The 22,462-nt window shown below is 33.2% G+C and overlaps 1 protein-coding gene and 2 pseudogenes across 1 annotated transcript; 2 read left to right on the top strand and 1 right to left on the bottom strand.

Annotated features, from left to right (window-relative positions):
* The first annotated feature begins 2,777 nt into the window (after window positions 1-2,777).
* On the top strand, window positions 2,778-4,058 carry LOC140795060 (uncharacterized; annotated as a pseudogene).
* Window positions 4,059-4,184: 126 nt separating this feature from the next.
* On the top strand, window positions 4,185-5,396 carry LOC140795059 (uncharacterized; annotated as a pseudogene).
* A 4,529-nt stretch (window positions 5,397-9,925) lies between these two features.
* LOC140795256 (PHD finger protein EHD3-like) lies at window positions 9,926-21,373 on the bottom strand. Its single transcript, XM_073147730.1, has 6 exons — window positions 20,959-21,373; window positions 14,097-14,342; window positions 13,714-14,019; window positions 11,706-11,795; window positions 11,372-11,416; window positions 9,926-11,278 (listed from the first exon to the last, which is right to left on the bottom strand). The coding sequence occupies exons 1-6, from the start codon at window positions 21,073-21,075 to the stop codon at window positions 10,304-10,306; spliced, it is 1,779 nt and encodes a 592-aa protein (XP_073003831.1). The 5' UTR covers window positions 21,076-21,373; the 3' UTR covers window positions 9,926-10,303.
* Between the last annotated feature and the right edge of the window lie 1,089 nt (window positions 21,374-22,462).

The raw sequence follows: 22,462 nt of genomic DNA, 5'->3' as shown, positions 1-22,462 counted from the left end.
GGTTGGGTAGGGTTGGATTAGGTTAGGTTAGGTTTGGTTGAGTTTAGTATAAGTTAAATAAGCATAACTTAGCTGAGAGTATTTTTATAATCTTTCTAGTATAGTTAACTTAATATAAGAGTTTTATTAAGTTTAACTAACTAATCTAACAATAGAATATTTCGTGTATTTATTAGCTATCAATCTCCTTGAAGCAATGGACAAGGTACTTGTCAGACTACCTTTAGAGAGACCAATCTTTACCACCCTGAATTCTTCGCAAACTCGTAGATGTCGCTAAATTATAGATCTCAATTTACAAATAGTAAAATATAGTGTGTAAACAATAATTTCATTACAAGGCAGGTGTCATATGAAATTTTTTCTATATTTATATCAATAAATTTTGTATATTTTTTCTAGAAGATAAATGTCAATTAAGTAGTTAGATAAGAAAGCCCCATAACCACACAAAAAAAAAAAAAATCCTTGAAACCCTAAACCCAAATCCTAACTTTCTAAAGTAGCTTTGGGTATATGAACTTTATGCATATAAATTTTCCTTTTATATAACTATTATATTATTAATTCTAAATTAATTGCTAATAGAACTCATGGGGTTTGTTATTGGTATATACACAATTAAAAAATAATAACCACTACCATGTCTTTTGGTTCTCTTTGGATACATTTTTTGGTACACTTAGAAGAGAACTCTCTTTCACAAAATTTGCACACATAGTCTAAAAAAATAGCGGCAAAATAAAATCTCATGCATGCTCACACTATAGATTAACAAACTTTAGATTAAGTTTGTGCATTATTCATCATCCTCGAATAGTTGGCCGGCTTGGATTCTAATCGGCAACCTTTACTTCCTATCGGTGAGTGCGATTATTAATCAACAACTTTTAGCTTAATAATTTGTAAGTTATGTACATCTATTTGATGGAGATTTGATGTCTATTTTAAACCTCTACTTCCTACTGAATTGGATCCTATCAAGCTATTAACATGTGATGCATAAGAAAATCCTTAAATTACATATTTCTTGACCACACCCATATGAATACACCCATGTTTAGAGCCCATGTTTGTCATTTTCTTATCTTACCAAAAGAAATATTTTGTTTCCCGTTCGTGTAATTGATTTTAGAATTTTCTTTTTCTTTAATAAAAGGAGAAGAATTTTGCATAGTTGTATCTAGTTTGTTCCTCCTTTTTTAGACGAAGGTCGCAAGTTTGACTCTCTGACCTTCGTCCGTTATTCTAGAGATATCTACTAATCTAGTCATCCAATTTGAGCAAAATTGGATTCTTAGAAAGCTTTTCTCCAAGGCTATACCATATCAAAAATTTATGTCAATCCAACAACTTGATCCTCTAAAAATTCTCTCGAAAGTTCTATATAAATTCATATCCAAAACCGATTGCGAATTGGATTAAATCTTTTTGAAGGGACATCTTATCATATTTATGAAATTGCCTAGGATGAGAAGAGTGTTGTTGCAAATGTATTGGAAGATGGTTTTTGGGTGATTAGCTATCCAAGATACTTGGATGCTAGTTTGATTTCTTTTTTTTTTTCTTTTTTTTTTGAGTGGTCGTATACGTGTACAAATGTTTGTATAAGTAGATGCATATGCTTTGTTTCAAAATGAAGTTAGATTTCTTTTGTTTGTTTTGATCTTCAGTATGATTACACCCGTATTCATTGTTTAGAAGCATATAAGTTCATTAAAAATATAATTTGCACTAATTAAATGTTTAGTTCTGTATTTATTTTGGATTCTCTTAGTTTAGTATCATGTTCATATTCAGTGGCATTTAAACTTTAAATTTAGAGTTAAATGCATTAGTTGTGCTCATTCTAAATTATAAATGGAACCATATACTTATATATATATATATATATTTTATCAAAGAGATTCTTCTTCCTAAATTTTGTAGATTTTTCTAAGAAAATCATAATTTAAATATGATAGATAGAAGCTGGATTGAAGAGTCATGGTTGCTCCCTATATAACAGTTTCTTTTTTCAATCGTTTTGTTCGCAATTATGATCTATTCTCTCATATTTTGATCACATTTAATGTGAAAATGTAGGGGAAGTACAACATAAATTGATGGAGTTAATCAGTTTCTTAAATTTGCATTTGACAATGCAGCTCAAGGAGGACTAAATCTTATGTCCATGTATAAAATGCACTAATCGCTTTTGGCATAATCAAGAAAAAGTTCTTGATCATTTATTTTCTTATAGATTTTTAAGTGGTTACACAAGTTGGATTTTTCATAGAAAAATTAGTACTTTATTTAGGGATGTTGGATCAAAAAGCCATGACGACATCCATAAGATGTTACATAATGCATTTAGATTTTTAGATCTAGATAACAAGGAAGATGACAAGAGAAAAGTCAAGAAGAGCCTAATGTAGAAGTGCACAAATTTTATAAACTAGTAGAAGATGCCCAAAAAGAATTGTATCGGAGATACAAGACATTTAGCTAACTTTCTTTTATTGTTCACCTATTTCACTTGAAGTGCCTCAATAGATGGAGTAACATTTCATTTACACAATTGCTTGAGTTGTTGAAGAAGGTATTACCAGAAGGCGAAGCATCATGCTAACAAAATTATTTGGGATTTAGCCTTGGGATATAACAAAATTCATGCATGTCCAAATGATTATATGTTATATTACAAAGAGAATGCCAATGCAACATCATGCTAATATTGTGGTACCTCAATATGGAAAGAAGTTGAAACATGTGAAGAAGATGATACAAATGCCCTAATGGAAAGTAATTCAAAAGTTCCTACTAAAGTTTTACGACACTTTCTGCTAAAACCGAGGTTACAAAGACTGTTCATGTCTTCTAAGATAGCATCACTTATGAGATAGCATCAAGAAGGCTGCACAAATAGAGTAATAAGACATTCGACTGATTCCCCAGTATGGAAACATTTGATTTTCAACATCCAAAATTTTCTTCTGAACCTCACAAATATAAGGTTCGGATTACAGGTGATGGCTTTAACCCCTTTAGAACAATGAGTATTACTCATACTACATGGCTGATAATTTTTTTCCATATAACCTTCCACCATTGTTGTGTATGAAAAAACCATATTTTATGTTGTCTTTGCTTATTCCTAACCCTAGTGCACCAGAAAATGATATTGATATGCATTTGTAACCATTAACTGATGAACTTAACGACTTATGGATAGATGATATTTACACTTTTGATGCCTCAAGAAGTCAAAATTTTGTCATGCATGCAGCAATTATATGGACTATTAGTGATTTCCCTAGCTATGCAAATTTATTAGAGCACTAAAGGAAGATTAGTATGTCCTTGTAATAGTGATACTCATTCTCAAATTGAAGCATAGTCGAAAGTTTTACTACATGGGCCATCGTCAATTACTAGAATATAATCATAGATTTCGATGTAAAAAATGTATCATTTGATGGAACGCAAGAAATTAGAGATGCTCAGGTTTTGAGATATTAGGTCAACTACAAGGCGTCATTAATACCTTTGGGAAGCAAAAGAACTATTTAGGGGTTTGAAAAAGGCAAGAAAAATATATGATGTTACCACATAATTGGAAGAAAAGAAGTATATTGTTCTCATTGACTTATTGGGAAAAACTTCTATTGCGTCACAATTTAGATGCAATGCATATTGAGAAGAATATTTGTGAAAGTTTGTTGTCAACATTATTAAATATTGAAGAAAGATCAAAGAATTATGTGAACGCTCATCTTGATTTACAAGCTTTGGGCATTAGAGAGTCACTTCACCCTAAGCAAGTTGGTGTTAGAACTTTTCTACCCTCTGCTTGTTTCACATTATAATCAAAAGAGAAAGATACTTTTTGTAAATTATTAAAGACAATCAAAGTTCCTAATGAATATGCAAGTAATATTGAAAGATGTGTGCATCTAAAAGACAAAAATATATCAGGGCTTAAAAGCCATGATAGCCATATCTTGATGCAACAACTTGTCCCTATAGCTATACGTAGAGTCTTGTCAAATAATATTAGCTCTGTTCTTGTTATCTAAGTACTTTCTTTACAAAATTATGCTCCACATCCATCAAAAGAAAAAGATTGCCAACATTTAGAATCTCAGATTGCACCAACACTTTGTCAGTTACAAAGAATTTTTCCACCAAATTTTTTTGACATTATGGTACATCTTCCTATTCATCTAGCTGAAGAAGCTAGGATAGCTGGGCTAGTGCATTATCGATGGATGTACCCAATCGAGAGGTATGTTATGATAATAAAAATAGAATGAGATTGTGATTTTAACATTTTTTTCCTTTCGCATGCTAAATGTATTTATTCTTGTATTCTTTTATAATTATATAGGTATCTACTAACACTAAAGTCATATATGCAAAATCCAAGTCACCTAGAGGGTTCAGTTGCAGAAGGATATCTTGTAGGAGAGCTTAACATTTTGCTCACGTTATTTGGGAGGTGTTCAGACAAGGTTTAATCGACCTATGAGGAACTTTGAAGATAATGTTAGCAATCAAGAAGATGGACAATTTTTTCTATTCTATAAAGGACGTGGCATGACTGATCCTCTGTTTTTTGAGTTAGACAATACTTCATGTATTTTAGCACATCTCTTTGATCTGTTTAATTGTGATATTGTTTTCCCATATCTTGAGTCCTGTAACTAACATAATTTATACGTAATTGTTTCTCTAACATGATTCTTATGTTACTAAAATTGCATAAAAATATAGGATACATATAAATTCAATTAAGGAGAGGAAGCATCGAGCATGACAAATGAAAATAGAACGTATTCATAATAAAAATTTCATAATTACTTTAGAGCCCATGTATGTTTTAATTTAGCACAAGGTGTTACGAGCTAATTATTACTTTTGTATTTTATAAATATGTGGTGATGTATTGATTTATATGGTGACTTTTCTTATTAAATAGGTTTACAAATTCCTTTGAAGAATATAGTGAACATATACCGGAGGAAATTATTTCACTCGCTCGTGGTTCTCAAAGAATAGCAGGAAGATATAAAAGCTATGTAATCAATGGCTTTAGATTTCATACAAAAGATTGTGAAAGAAAATGAACAATATAAAATAGTGGAATAGTGACTACCAAGACATCAAGTTTTGGTATTCAGAAGGATATCGTTGAGATAAACTACTATGAGCACTTCAAAGTAGTATTATTCAAATGTGATTAGGTTCATGTATGAGAACAAGATAGAGGAATTAGAAAAGATGATTTAGACTTCACTTTAGTGCACTTCAAGTGACTACTTTTCATTGGACGAGAGTTGTCTAATGAGCCATTCATATTAGCCTTGCAAGCAAGACAAGTCTTTTATATACAAGTTCCCATTGACAAAGATTGATATGTATATATACAAACAAAACCAAAATACTTATTTGATATGTAAGAGGAAGTGTTAGTAGATGATATTAATTTATTTTTGCATGAAAAAAATGCTTGAGAGAATGACTAAATATTCAGAGGATATTAATTGCATAGCTCATAGATTTAACTTTTTTGTCATTTTCTAATTTGTTCATCATCATTTGTTGTATATTATTCCTACAAAATTCATATTTTTATGTTGTTCTTTTATACTACTAAAATTATTTATTATATAAATTAAAATATTTTAAAATTTAAATTAACTCAAAAATAATATTGGACTCATTTTAAAGGTCTCAATGAGACCTTTCATACTATTTTTTATTAAAAGCTAATTTGTAAAACTAATTATATACCCAGTTTAACTAATCAAATTATTTAATAAAAAATACAGATAAAATTAAAATTATTAGATTAAATATTTAAAGGGAAAATTTTGAATTTAAAAAAAATTAGAAAATAAATAGAGCGAGGTTCTAAATTTTTTGATGGGGCTCCAAATTTAGAGATTTGGAGTCTAAGTATAAGAAGGTAAAATATATTTAACCATAAATTATAATTTCACAAAAAGTTTACATATATGTTTTATAAATTTAATAATAATAGTTTGGTGCTATTTGTATCATATATTTAATTTTCCTAAAGAATAAATGTTTTTCACTTTTTCATGTCAGATAAAAATAATACTAGCACCCATATTTTAAATCCTCTTTTATATATCATTAATTTTCCTTTGAAATAAATACATTTTTCTCTAGTAACTTATAAGATAGTTGTAGGCTTATGAACTTCTAAGCTTGCAATAACTTTCTTTTATTATTTTAAATAAAATTTGTAATAACGAGGACTTTTTGGAAAAAAAAATATATATATAGTGTAACTTATAAACAGGCTTATAAGGCTGGAAGGAAATAAAATAATAGTTATTTTACCTTATAATATGCCAAATCCTCAGTGGCCTTACAAACCCACAACCTTAGCAAAAAATGACACATTTTTTATATTTTTAAACATTAAATATTTAATTCATTTAATAATAATTTTTTATTCTAATATCATCAAAGTCAAAAGGCATTTTGGTCCATTAATTTTTTTATATGTCATTTATTTCTCTTTAAAACTAATATATTTTTCATATTATACTAAAGATAATAATTATACTTTTAGCTTAATTCACAATCATATACTATATTCTTTTTAGCATAGATCTAAGTTATCTAAACCACTAAAAAATGATGCCAGTTACCCCCATTCAGTACTTAGACTCAAGTCATACAGGGTTTTGGTTAAATTATCTAACATTTAGAATGAGTTAAACAACAGTATTAGAGTGGAAAATTCTATTAAATTACTTTTCAGGTAACTCTAACAACAATGTACATTTTTGCTCATTTCACAAATAGTTAGGTCCGATTTGCTAATATTAAAAAATGTGGAGTTCAAATCACATATTTTTCTAAAATTTAGGGTGTTATATGCAAATTTATTTCGAGAATAAATTAGAATTGTGAATGACTTCCCATGATTCAAGACATATTTGGCCTGTTTTTTTACCAAACTATCCTTATTCTAAAATTTTTTACCAATATAAATTGTCCCTCAAATTTATTACCAAAATAGGTCTATTATACTGTAGCCCTATAAAAAAAAGGCTAAACTTATAAGAGTTTATAATATAAAAGTAACGTTTTAACTTAGGCAACTGAAACACTAACTTAAACGAATTCTTATAAATAAAACGCTAAATATTTCAACATTTTACCATTATATAAAAATGTTGAACTAGTTAGCGGTTGAGTGAAAATGTAGAACTCTTATGAGTTCGGCATTTTAGGTATTGCAACAGTATAGAAATTCCCTTTTAATAATAAATTTGAGGGGCAATCTATTTTGATAAATAAAAATTAAAATAAAGCTAGTTTGGTCAATCACTCCATATTTGGCTACCATGCATATAATCTCATAAAAAAGAATCTAGTGGAATCAACAAGGGATGTCAAAACAAGGGATGTCAGCCTCCTCTTCTTCCTCCTCTCCATAGACCTCCTCCTCCTCCATTGACCATCTCCTCCGACCTCCTCCTCCATCGATAAGTCGTTGCCTCCTCTTCGTCAGCTTCCTCCTCCATCATTCTCCTACTCCTCCTTCGGCAAGCCGCCGTCCACACCGCCACCGCCTCTTCATCCTCTAATCAAGTTAGGCTTGGCTCGAGTTGAGCTGAGTTGAACCTAAACAACATAATAGGGCTCGAAAATAATTTCAAGCCAAGTTTGAGCTAGAGCCGGCTCACTCAGGCTCCGCTCGTTAACACCCCTAGAATCAACCATCCATTCTTATGCAAGCAACTAGCAAGTGTAACAACACTGCTAAATATCCATGAATATAACAGTATTATATTAAGTGATCCATCTTGGATCTTGACTTCTAACCTTGATTACCACCCAAAAAAAAAGGCAATATTTTTTTTTTGCATACATACTCTTTAGAAAATCTCATATTTGCTTGTATGTCCCACTAAATTTAATATATATATATATATATATATATATATATATCCTTTTAAACACATGATTTTTGCATGTATGCACTTCAAAATTTTAATTTTTTGCATGGATATTCCTTGGAGTTAATTGACCGTTAAAATTTGAACAATTTAGACATAAAAAGTAGCAAACCTTCTTTTAATTTTTGAAAGATTTGTAGATATCAGATCTATTGAATCCATAAATGAATGAGTAAAATGGCTAAAATTTTGAGTCAATGAGACTAGACTAATTTATGAAGCTCAGGAAGTTAATGATAGAGAGAGAGAGGGAGAGAGAGGGAGAGAAAGAGATGCTAATACTTTGGGAATATATTAGTAAGAAGAAAAAAAAACTAGATCAAGAGGAAATACTCCATATTTCAATGTCCAAAACATGTAAGACAGACTTGAAAAAGTCAGCCAAGTAGAATTAAACATGTGTATGGTTATGTATGTACAAGTCGAGTTGACTTTAATTAGTTCTGTAGTTTAATTCTAAGTGGTTGTGACATGCTTGTTTGTTTAATTCGGTGGCAACTCTGGAAGGAGAGAAGCAATGGAATCTTTAAACAAATGTGATCTTATCATCTCTGGTTTCAAACAACATATAATCTCTAGTATAGGTTCTAGCTGAGAGATTTATTATCCTCCTAAATGTAATGTATCTTATTCCAGCTTTACTAAACGTTGTCATTTGTAATCATTTTTTGATCTAATCTAATGGAGATATCCATTCTTCTCATTAAAATAAAATCAAGAAAAGAAAAATAAAGTCAAACTCCGGACTGCCTGATAGGCATGTGAATTCAAGTCAACTACAATGCCATGGTTGCTGTTTTGCTCCATTGGCTTTTTCTCACAATCTTTTTTTCCTTTTTCTGGCACTGCATTAGTTAAGTTTATGAAATCTTTCAAGAATATAAAAGAAGATTCCCTTAATAAATTTATATCATTGAGATATGAAATGAGAGGTGTCATGAACCATATTTTTTTCAAATTTAATGGAGGGCATGATTCTTGTCTGGTCATAAATGCTCATGTAGAATATTGCTCATAAAACTATTCTCTATCAAAAAAAAGTTATTGCTCATAAAATTCCATTAGTTTATAGTTGTCAAGGAACATTTCCAAACATTATTGTAGTACTAAAACACAGGAGAATCACTAAGCTAATCAGAAGAGTTGACTAACATCAAGAGTTTGACAACTCTTCCACCCCTTCTGATCTCTTCCACATAGGATTGAACTTGTAAACACATAGGATTGCTCATAAAATTACATTAGTTTATAGTTGTCAAGGAACACTTCCAAACATTAATGTAGTACTAAACATAGGAGAATCACTAAACTAATCAGAAGAGAGGACTAAAATCAAGAGTTTGACAACTCTTCCACCCCTTCTGAACTTGTGAACACATAGGATTGTCTTGACTGGGGTTCAAATTTTTTTCAGACCCAGGTGTGAATTTCAGCAATGAGGGCTTTGTTTCGATCTAAAATTATCAAGAGTCAAGACAACATCCCATTAGAAAAATCATCATGATTGAAGCTGATGCATTCTGATCTATAATAATATCAGAACCAAAGCATATGTTCAAAGACATGATATATATTGTTGGTTCATTATCTAACAATTTAAGTTTTTAGACCAACTAGTTATCTGAGTGAAAAAAATCCTGCAGTCTCATAACATATCCAGTATTACTTCACCAGTGAAATCTGCCTTCCCTACAAAAGAAGCGAGAAAAATGTTAGTTCCGCATCAATTCATGTCATGACTGTTCAGGCATAATTGTAACCAGGAGATATGCGATCATCAATAGTTGTCAGCAGGAGATACCTGACTATCATCACTTTTAGGTAATCACATCGAACAGCGTCGCAATTAGGATTTTCACTGAATGAACCAAACAAGAAAAGAAACCAAAAACTTTGCAACCAGTATTAAGTACAGATGCAGGAATACCATCAACAGAAAAGGATAAAAGTGAATGAGCTACTAATCTTTCTTCTCATAAATGTCAAACAAGTTACACAGACAATGGTTTATCAGCATAAGCAACACACAAGTGTACAACACCAACAATACTTCAGTTCTGACGTCGGTGGTGGAATGAAATATAAAATACAAATTCTTCCATATTGTTTTCTGATCTTATCTAGCTGCATTTCCTGCCTTTTGCAACTAATGTTCCCTTACCAGCATTGTAATGCAACAATCTTAAGAGTGAGAAAAAACTAGTTTACAAACAGGAGATGGAAGACCTCAAACATCTCCGCAAAGATGAATAGTCCCTAATTTGGACACTACAAAGTGACGATATTGGTAGTGATGATTGTGCTTGCATTGAAGAATAATATCACAAGGTCATAGACATAGCAATGTAATCTACATTCTTTCTTTGCTCACAGCTAATATGCTCTTTGGATTTTAGCTTCTTGGAAACGGCATTAGTCTCATTAGCATCTCTGGCATCCTCCTTCCTGTGTTGTTGTAAGATCCACTCCTCATACTTCCTCATCCCTTCCTTTGCCCTTGCCACATTGCAAGGAACACAGTACCACTGGCCCTTGGGTACAGAAGTGCGAGGTGGTTTCATGCAGTAACAGTGGTAGGCCTCATCACAACCATCACACAGGACGATTTTGTCATCATCTCTATCAGAGAGACAATCTCGACAGAGGCAAGATGGGCAGTACCAACATGGTTTATTTTGTTGTGCTGCACTTGCAATCTGGCTACTTTTCAGGCATCTTATGTGGTAGAACTTGTAAGGGCAATGAATGTGACCACATATTAAGAATCTCTTGTCTTCATCTTCACATGTTCTGCATAGCTTGCACAATTGTGGCATAGTAGTTGTTGACAGCTCCAGTGGTTCCTCAGTTTCCATACTAGAAACTGAGCTCTCCCTGTTGTCATTAGCTAATGCAGTCTTGTCGCAACTCTCAAGTTCTAGTGTCTCAGAAACTTCAAGCCTACCACAAACTTCACAATTCTGGTGCAAGCTATCTTCTTGAATATGGGTTAAGGCAGCTTCATGTGATTTCATCTTTGTAGCGCTGCAGGCAGCACAGTACCAGCTTTGGGTCGGAATCACTTTGACAGCAGGCTGTATGCATGAGACATGGTACATTGCTTCGCATCCATCACAGATAAGGCTCCCCGCACCATTTGCTTCAGTGCCACACTGCTTGCAAGTGCAAATCTTGTACAAGCACGAGGCCTCTGTTTGATCTGGTTTGATGGGATGGTCAGAATAGCATGAGGTAAACTGTATGGTAGTGTATGACTCCATGGAATTCTTCCGTTTAAGACTAACCAGACAGGTCTCCTGCAAGAGGAGTGTGAATCTATAAAATCTAAGTCTCAAAATTAGGTAAAATAGATTATCTGAAGCAACATAGTTAGAATAAATGTCACTTGCCTCAGGCTTATGTTCATCAGCAACAACTTCAGAAACTCCTCCAACCTGTATAGATTTTCGGATCAGCCAATATCACCAGCATGTTATTACAAGCAGAAATTCATATCAACAGAAAGAAGACTATCAACAATTTTGAGTAAAACTATTAATAGAAATAAAACCATCAACAAATTTTCAGACGGTAAAATTTTCAGAATTCACTAATTCAAAAACTTTAAAGATTTAGATGTCATTAACTATCTCCATTAATCAAAACTCAATTTTTCCGTCATCAATAAATCAAAAGAAACAACCTGATGAGTGACATCCAAATTGGAACTCCATAAACACTTACCTGCTTCTGGAATGAAGCCCTTGACAAGTATGCAAGGCCACTTGCTAAATGTACCATATCTTGACCAACATTTTGAAATGTCTCCCATACCTGTAAAGGGTATAAGACTGAGATGTTTATGCTAACGCATATTCATGCATACTGTACAACAAAGTGCAAAATAAATAGATTGTCACATAGTGAACATTTAAGATGATTGAGAGCCCTGTGGTCCAACTAAACTAGAAATATCAGAAAAAGATGTGATACAAGAGAAGTGTTTATTACTGCAACCCCAATGAAATGAAAAAAGAATGATCATTTTCACGAGATCAGAGCTTTGAGCCAGCAATCACCTCAGTCTAGGTTACTTTTGTTAAATGTACAAATCTAAAATATAATAAGGTTCCGATAGTTGTAAGGACATTAAAACTAAATCTAGATAAACAACAACAGAAACACAAGAAGACAAATACAAGCTAGATGGTCATAAGAGCATAAAAATAGTCATTTTCTAACATTCCATATATGGAACAAGATTATAATGAAGTCGCATGGTATTTGCTAGATTAAACGGGATCATGTATTTGCTAGATTAAAAGGGATCATATATTTGCAATTTCCTGGATTCAGTCAGCAGAAAATGGATGTAAAAGATGTTACTTCCAAACCTCTGGATTGACTCACTCATGGAGTTGGATAAAGTTTTTTCTTCAAGGAATTCTCAAACTGTCCCCAATTCAACCAGGAATTTGAAATAATGGAAGGTTAAGTTGATCTATAATATTCATTTGCTCATTAGATACTTGCTAGATAATTGTTCTGGTATGTGGTTATCTCATTGAGAGGTAATACTTCACATCTCATTCAGCAAAGAAATCTCTACAAAAAGGAGGTTGCAATCCTGAAAATCTCTCTTATTGTCTCATTATTATGAGATTTTTCTGGAAGGCACCACAAGTTGCTCTACATAGACCTAACACCTCAACTGCTCATACAGTGGAAAGCAGTGCTACAGCTTTGTGTGCTGCCATACTTCTGGCTGGAGGAGTCCATTCCATTTTAACCCTGTTGAGCATACTTATCCAGTGGACTTGGTCTCACCAGACATGTTTTTTTTTGGTGCATGCTGCCTGAGAAGTCTAGTTTGATGGCTGCATGAGGATCTACATTGACGCTGAAAGAAAGTAAATAGCACAATATTTAGTTCTATCAAGATCGATTTGTAACTGCATGCGGCATAAAGCTTTTTCTATCACTCATGGACTTGACCTCCTTGCCCCAAAGGCTAATCTTTCCTGTTCCTTGTCACTCCGAGAGACTAGTGAACTCTTTGATGAAAACAGCACCCTGGCGCTTGCATCATCATTGAAGAAAGTATAAGATTTCTAAGGTGTAATCACATACCATCTGCTTCATTCATAAAAATTATATTCTATGACAATACATTAACATAAATAGGTTAAATTGTAGAGCTTTTCTATCTTACCCTTGTCTCATGGAGTTTTGTTGATAAAATGAATATTTCATCATCATAATAAAATTGGCCTATGGCCTTGCCCTCTAAAAGAAAATAGAAAAAAAAATCCACTGGTAGAGGTGCAGAGCTAATAATGATAGTAAATAAGCATTTGCAACTTATGTACTTTGAAATGAAAATAATAGGGGCATATCTCACAAACATCCTGCTAGCCATAAAGTGAAACAAAAATATAGCCTTTGGGTTGACTACTGGAGATAGAAAAATACCAAATTCTTACCAAAGTCATTTCGAATAGATAAGAAAGACAAACTAATTAGCTTGCATATGCCATAATAGTCAGGACTAATCATCAGATGATCAGCACTCGGCAATCTTAGATTTCCACTATATGGACATGTCAGCAACAAGAATTGAACCACCACAAATGGGACATTCTAGACACATCAATGTGTATGAGTAGATACTGAATGCAACAGTTAGCAAACAATGAAACACAAAGTTATAGAGATTAATAGAAATGAAAAGATGAGGTCAACCTAGAATTACCTGTTGGATATCTTGATCAAATAATTGAGGTGACTGCCCATAATCCCCATTTTCCATCTTTGAGTTTATTATGCTAAAATCAAAATATCGGTTCATCTGGTTGTCTTGAAAGTTTCTGCAAAGCAAATGACAGAGCAAAGCAAATTTCTCTGCACACAGAATATCACGGAAAATGTTCTTGCACTTTAATGTATTGGCATTTATATCTACTTGACAGCCAGCTTTTGATGCATCTGAGAGAGGAGTTATGGAACTATCTAGCCTTTCAGAATGCATTTTCTCTTCACAGCAGGCCCCATACTTAACCTGATAAAAGACAAAGATGAGTAAGAATTTAATTATTTGGAGAGAGTTGCACACAAAACAAGATAAATTCCTCATACCTGTAGTTTTTCACTGTCCAGAGGGAGATCTACCTTCTTGGGCTTTATGTTGCATCCAGAAGAACCATATGTCAGCGCATCACAAATGCAGCTTTTAATACCACCACCTTCACTTATATCTGGCAACTGCAGGATGTTTTCCAAGACATATCTCCAGTGATTCCAATGACTATTTGTTCTACCATGCCTATATTGCTCATAGGTGTTCTTCTGTAACACTTCATAATGAAGTTCCACTGTACTCTCCTGGGGAAGAACTGACCACAGGATTATTGAGGAATAAAAGGGGACAAACACAATTATGGTAGGTAATACAATCAACACCAAGTAGAAATACAGACTAACATACCTAAGTACCTAACTACTAGATAAATAGGATTGTCGTGCCAATGGCACACTAGCACGCCCACTAGCATGCTTCTAATATGTATTTTAGGGGTTTTATAGATGTTTTTAGTTTAAACACATATATCAAAGGCTACATAAGAAGTTTTATCCCAAATAATGTTGTGAATGACCTATTTTGCTACTGATATAGCAATAGTCAAAGAGAAATATGATTAAATGCTTAAATGACCTATTTTATCAAATAATTTCTAATTACATTGGGATTTTAACATTGTAAAAATCAACTCATATGAAGTTAATCTAACATGTTCTTACACTAATTTTAACCCAATTTGAATGAATTTGACAATAATTTTGAATTTTTTTTCCTGAAATTTGGGCAAAATATGGGGGAAATCAGATTTTCCCTTTGATTTCTACATTTTAAATAGTAGTTCTCATAGATCTGACACCAAAATGCTAGACTAATGTAAAAAGACCTCTTGCAAAAGATAGATCTAGAAAATTCTATACAACATAAATTAGTTTTTAAAGTGTAAAACAAAAGAAATACTTAGAAAAATGAAAGAGAATTTTACTTTTTGATGGGATTAGAAGAAAATAAATCTTAAATCCCTCCTATGATTAATAGTGAAGACTGAAACACAATTGATAATTACTTCAATTAATTTCTCTAACTGCCTCGCATAACATATTAAGCAAGGTTCCCAATTTCGATCGATCCCGAGTGGGATCGGCCAAAACGGATCGGGATCGGCCCTAGCCAAAACGGGTGGGAATAGGTCGGACCCGGATCTGACCATGGGAACATCAATAATTGATCCCCCCACCCACCTGCCTCTCTTTCTCCCTTTTCTCTGTCTCTCTCTCTTTTCTTTCTTTCTCTCTTTCTCTCTTTTCTTTCATTCTCTCTTTCTCATGGGTCTCTTTCTCACCAGCGAATGAGTAGATCTCCGGTGACCTCGACCTCCGGCGACGTTCTCGGACGAAGATCCAACGTCCTCGACCTCCGGCGACCTCGAGTGAGTTTTTTTTTCAGTTTCTAATTCTTTTATTTCTTTCTTTTTTTTTCATTGCGCCTGCTGCAGCTTAGCAGTAGCAAGTGTGTTACTGCTGCACGTGCGTAGCGAGTAGCAGCACTAGCAGCAACACTCTGCTGCTGCTAAGAACTTGAGAGTTGAGAGACTGAGGGAGGCTGAGAGGGGTGGAAACTAGAAATTAGAAATAAGTAAAGAAAAAAATAAGAAAAAAAATTTAGGATTTTCTTTTCATAATTTTAAATTATTTTATATTTTATTTTGATTTTTGTTTATATTTTTTAGTTACAGAGTTAAAATATCAATGGCTCCAAAAGAAAAGTCATATGATACCGACATTAGATGGCAATATTGCAGCACTATTGGGCATGATAAAATACGTGTTAAATGCAGCTGGTGTGGAAAGAAAATGAGTGATGGTGTTAGCCGTTTGAAAGAACATTTAGTTGGAAGACAAGAAAATGTAGCAGCTTGCACTCAAGTGTCCTTAGAAGTTAGAAAGCAGATGTTAGGTTATTTAATTGTCAAAAAGAAGGATAAATAATCTACACAACAAAGAGAGTCAATGGTTTATGAAGAATTGATGCATAATCCTTTACACATTAATAATGATAGCAAGTGAGCGAGTGGGGAGGATGGGGAGAATGGGGAGGAGAGACAGATAAGGAAGGCAATGAAAGAGAGTAAAAATATATATAGAAGAGAGAAAGAGATGAGAAGAAGCACTGGTGATAACTTTCAGAGATCTAGATCACTTAATATATAGGGAGAGAGAATATGGGGACAACAGTTCTACCCATAGGACTCCTGGTGTTACAACAGAGTCTGAAAATATTAGACCAATGGATACATATCTTTAAAAAAAAAGGAGTCGTGCATAGACTTCCATCAAGACAGCTCTCAAAAAAATTTAAAATGCAAAGAAACACATTGGTAGGGCTATCTCTAAACTTTTCTTCTACAACCATATTCCTTTCAATATAGTCGATAGTCCTTATTATTATACTATAGTGGGATGCTATACAATCATTAGAGCCTAGTGTTCCGCCTCTTAATTCAAATAATATTACTACTAAATATCTTGACTCAGAAGTAGATGAGCTTTGTACTTATATTAATACATTTAAATGGTATTGGGATGAATTTAGTTATACACTGATGTGTGATGGATAGAGTACATAAAACAAAAAAAATATAATTAATTTCTTAGTGTACTCTGGCATGAGGACAATATTTCTAAAGTCTGTGGATGCTACTACTCATTTCAAAAATGTAGATTATATTTGTCAATTGATAGATGAGGTGGTACAAGAAATCGGTGAAAAAAAAGTAATCTAAGTGGTTACTGATAATGGGACCAATTATAAAGCTGTTAAAAATTTACTTCTGATAAAAAGACCTCATTTATATTGGACGCCATGTGCTACACATTGTATTGATTAAATGTTAGAGGATATTGCAAAAGAGCCTGAAATTGATATGGTCATACATGAAGGTTAGAGGTTAACAAATTTTATATATAACTATAGTTGAGTTATTAATTTACTCAGGCAGATGATTGATGATAGGGAGATCATCAGACCCGACGTCACTAGATTTGCCACTCATTTTTAGCCTTCGAGAGCATCATGCGCTACAAGGATAATATTATGCGAATATTTACATCACAGAAGTGGTCTATAAAAATTTAAAATATAAAACTTAAAGATAAATCTTTAGGTGAAACTTTAAAAAATATGGCTCTTGGAAATACATTTTGAGATAATATTACAATTGCCACCACAATATTTGAGCTTCTTGTCAAAGTATTAAAACTTGTAAACAGTGATGACAAGTCTGAGATGAGTTTCTTATATGACACAATGGACATAGCAAAAGAATCAATAAAAAAATGTGGGCCCAAGTTATAGGAAGTGGTAGAAGATGATTGATTCTAGATAGAACTGACAACTACATAGAGATATACATGCTGCTGGTAGGCATACTTTTAAGTTTTAAGTTTTAATTTACTAATTTATATTTATTTATAAATATTTAAAAACTTAAATGCTTACCAATTTTAAATTTCTACAAGATATTTTCTTAATCCAAGATTTCAATTTTCTACAAATGTCAATAATAATAGTGAAGTCTTGTTGGGAGTTAGGAAGGTAATTAACAAGCTTGAGCGCGATATTCATAAACAAATCATTTGCGATAAAAAAGTGAGTTATGATTCACTTAAATAATTTTATTATTATTTATTTCAAGTTTTAACTTTCAATATAATCAGTATGCAATAATATATTTCTAGTTTCAGATGGAGAGATATAAATTAAGAGTTGGGCAATTCAGTACTGCCAAAGTTGCTGCAACTATATTTCATAACACTCCCGCTGAATGGTGGTCTATCTATGGATGGGAGGAGGCACCAAATTTGATGCCAATAGCAAAGAAGATTTCAAGTCAAACTATGTCTTCATCACAGTGTAAAAGAAATTTGACTATTTTTTTCTTAATCCACACAAAAACACGCAACCGATTAACAATGGAAAGATTGAAGAAGTTAGTTTTTTGTTATTATAATATAAGATTAAGGAAGAGAAATTTAAGAAGAAATGCAGAAAATGAACAACTGATTGATTTAAATCATGTTTTTGATGAAGAAAACCCTTTGACTCCATGGATCAGAGAAATAGAAGACAGATTATTAGATGACAGAGATAACCGATAGTTAGATGAGATATTGGAGGGAGACCACGATGAGAGCAGAGGCTAATACAAGTCGTTCAGCAGCAAAAGATAGTATACCTACTAGTACTAGTCATAGTCCTGATGATACACATGGTGGTGAGATCGTCCTATCTACATTTCTTGAGAAAAGTCAAGCAGGTATAAAGATTGAAGACAGAGAAACTAAGGATGTATATACATATCAGTGACATTGTCATGAGAATATTGCTTCCTATGATTATGGTACATCAAGTATTTATTGTTTAGAATCATCAGAAAATCCATATGCTAGTTATTATCCTTAGTATCCTCAGTATTCTCAAACACAAGATCCAAATACTGGTTATTATCCTCCTCAAACGCAAGTCACACAACAAGATTCATACAATATGACTAGTACGGTGGAATCACTTTTTGGAGCATTAGATCCCAAATATCAATATTTACAAACTTATGGTGATTATGAGGATGAAGACTATAGAAATTTACGATAACCAACTCAGTATTTATCAACTTGGCGAGGCGGCCAATGCGCTATGTCACCATAGCCGCTTTTCAAATTATTGCTCATGAATTTTTCATTTGTCATCCTGAAACAATCAAGTATGTGCTCAGCATACTTCTTCTATGACAAGTATAGCTTTCCTGCTTTATAATCCCTCAAAGTGGAGAGAAAACCCAATCCCGAATCAATGAAAATCTCACTCTAACACAAAAGATAATATTGAAATAGGAAGAACAAGCTAGCCTAGAACAAGATGATCCCCTCACAATATTTAGGCAAAAGATAATGAGATTTGCTAGAGAAGATACCAAATGAAAGATATAAATTCAATCCAAAAGCCCCTCCTTGAAATTCGTTTGACAGCCCTTCATTGTTGTATCTCCTCTTTCGTAATGTTCTTTATCCCTAGAAAAGGTTAGAAGGTATAAATACCTTTTCCAACTAAGTCCTTAAATCAGAGAAGGTCCGTCAGGGCATTCAAACATCTGTGGCAAATCTCTAGCTCGACTAGTGTAATTTGAATGCTGTTCGCATGTCGGAACGTGAAAAGTTTCGCTACTTCATGGTTCAGATTGACTTTATCGACAGCCCCTAAAGAAGATAGCTATTCTTGAAGCAAACAACCCAATATCTTTCCTTGACACCTCCATGGTAGCTTCAGAATAATTTACTAGATATTTACTGCTGCTAGTTCCTTCTTTAGGCAGCAAAGCTTTGTCAGATTTCTTGCCTGAATATCAATATTGTACAACTCATCCGAATGACCTACTGGTACTTTCTGCTCTCTATAAAGATAAAGAAAGAACCCTTTGGCACATAAAATTCCACCTATCAACCAACTTAAGAAAAGCTTTTATTTTATTATGAAGTTGTCTTGTAGAAAATTAGAAAGTTTATGCCTGATATCAGTGTAAGATGAAAAGACTACTTCTACACAGAGAAAGAATGCATTATTGCTAGCAGAATCAAGATAATATTATACAATTTCAAAAATAATGTCTCCAATAAAACACAGCACAGAAGGACCAAGTACAAAGGAACTCTAGAGTCTAGACTTTGATAGCCCAGAAGTGCTACAACATTCTGCTAATAGAGTTATTCTCTAGCTAAGCATCGCTAATTTCTGTCTATGTGAAACTTGATCTGTCTTTCCACCAATAGTTCGAAATTGAGAACATTGCAAGCATTGGACCTCATAACCTTCAAGAACTCCAAATTTGGACAAGTAGAAACTAGATGTGAACCCTTAGAGATAATTTTATTTGATCTTAGTCAAATATATAAAAAGCCAAAACAGATTTAATAGAACTTTTGTATCTCAGCATTTAATCACTATTTACTTGAGAAAAGTGATGAACCTTAGCCTGCTTTGGTATTGCATATCACATCCATGTGACTAAAGCTCAACAATCTGTATGAACTAAGCCTAAAGCATGTCCTTAACGTTCAAAAGATGTTACAAGAGTCAAGAAGTCTGATGTAACTGCTTGGAGGCAAAGGATATCAATGCAGTAACCAACTAACGACGGAACTAAAGCAATTTCATGCAGCTCTAGATCGCCACAATCTATTATGGTTATTCTTGTACAATTTGAGAACGCAATAACCACCGAATGAACCAAACATACTAAACTTCTCACAGTTCCACATCACCATAATTCATCATCCTGGATTCATCATGCACCTTTTGAAAGCTAATATAACTTATGGAAATGATATTTTTTCTCTTTCACAAAAGCAGAGAGATGCTAGAAGTTTCATCAGAAGGAATTCTCTAACAATTAACACAACTATGCACCATTAGGTATAAAAGAGAAGTCATCAGATACAGAAAAAAAAAACCATTCCACCTTACAGATTAAGCTTCAACCTAGCATGAATTGCCCGATACAGAGCTCAGTGGTTATGCTCTCTGGAACAATAGTAGCACCCGTAGGACCATTTGGCATGGCCACTTAAACTCTTAGATTATTTACTAAAACTAGTTTACTATTTGCTTACCCCTTCGTTCAGATATCCTGAATCTTCTCATAATCTTGCAACAAAAACGAACCTTGGCAAGTTCAAAAAATTATGGGATTTCAATGATAACAAATTCCAAGAACTTATAACTCGAGCAAACTTACAGAACAAAACAAAGTGGCCATAGCACTAGTATATACCACTCCATCAGCAATTCTTGCCGAACTTATCAGAAAGTGGGAAAATTTTCTATCTTTCAGCAGAAACAAGTGAAACAAAGAGAATTGTATAGCCTTACCCCTCCATCATCGATGCTCGTCTTGGCGCGCTTCCTCCTCCTATAAGTTATAAGCCTCTCCTGCGAGAAATCCTTCCGCTTTAACGTCCCATTACACTTCCCGTACTCCGGAGACATCTCTCCGAACCCTATGTTTCCTCTTTTTCACTATCTAGGGTTCCAATCAAGGCCCTGCCCCCAGATCCAGAGATGAACACCGAAGAAACAGTCAAAAGGTGACTAGAAAGAGAAACAAAAATTTGGGTAAATCAAATTAGAGGGCCCGGAGAAGGAAGCAAGTAGAAAGATCGGACCGTAGGACGAGGAAAAGATCAAGAAGGATAATAAATTGAACAAAAAGGGGTGAGAAAATTAGATCTTTCGAAAGAACGAAGAAAACCTAGGTTTTGAGGGCCTAGAGAGATGGGAAGAAGGCGAGCGGCTTAATTTAGATTTGAATTGAAGAGGGCAAAGTAGCGGGGCATTATTGGTCAACTTTGCAACTAACACCCTATATTTTATGATTTGGCGGTTCACACCTTTTTTTTGGTACTTATAAATTGCCCCCTATATTAAAAATATTTGCAACACAGGCCTAAGTTAGGTTAGTGAACAGTATTATCGTTATTGCTTGAAAGATGAAACTCCTAAATTATCTTTCTCCTCCCTTGTTTATTAGAAGCCTGCTTCTCTCATCCTAAAATTGAGAACTATATTTTAGTTATTTAAATTGAAATAGATTAGGTAAAATAATGTGTCAATTTCTCTTTTATTGCATCTTTTTAAGTTTCAATTCCTCGTGTACCATTTATTTGCTATTTTTATTAATTATTTGTTAATGTATCTTGTTCTGTTGACAAAAGGTTATTTTACATTTATACCCTTAAAAAAATCTGTATTTACTTATTGCCAGTATAAAGTTGATATTTGTATGAATACTATTATGAACCAGATATGAAGTGATCCGTTCATTGGATGATCCTGAGATTTTGAGAAGTAGTAATTTCGAAGTCTCGGATCTATTGGCCTTGGAATGAAGTCAATCGGAGATTTGGATTAAAAATTGTGGTTAAAATAGTAGAGCAAGTTCAGATAAATTAGAATAGTAATTAACCGACGTTATGGCAGTAGTCGGAAGGTGGTGGATGGCTATAAGATAAGGTGGCTGTTGGTGGAGAAAGGTGGCTAAGGTTTAGAAGGTCGAATGCTTCTACAAAAACGATAAAAAATATTTGGCTAAACTCGCATTCATTCCCTGATTCTTATCAATACATGTACACTCATATCTATATGAGTAAAAATTCCTAGTGGATTAGATCCACATGTGGATCATCTGATTTATTTGAAATTCAAAATAATAAAATAAAGCTAAGTAACTAACTTGACTCGACTAAATTCATGTGGTCGAATCGTAACAAATACCCTCAAAAGATATGTTATTTGCATACATCCTTACCTTGTTATTTTTTAAATTGAGTCTCAGTAATTTAATAGGAAAGACAAAATTATCCTTAACTAAAATAAA

Source organism: Typha latifolia, chromosome 9, assembly GCF_019914945.1.
Source record: "Typha latifolia isolate L0001 chromosome 9, TyphaL0001v2, whole genome shotgun sequence".
In the NCBI taxonomy this organism is placed as follows: Eukaryota; Viridiplantae; Streptophyta; class Magnoliopsida; order Poales; family Typhaceae; genus Typha; species Typha latifolia.
Note: the sequence above shows the minus strand (reverse complement) of the source record. Positions and strands in the feature narration are given on the sequence as shown.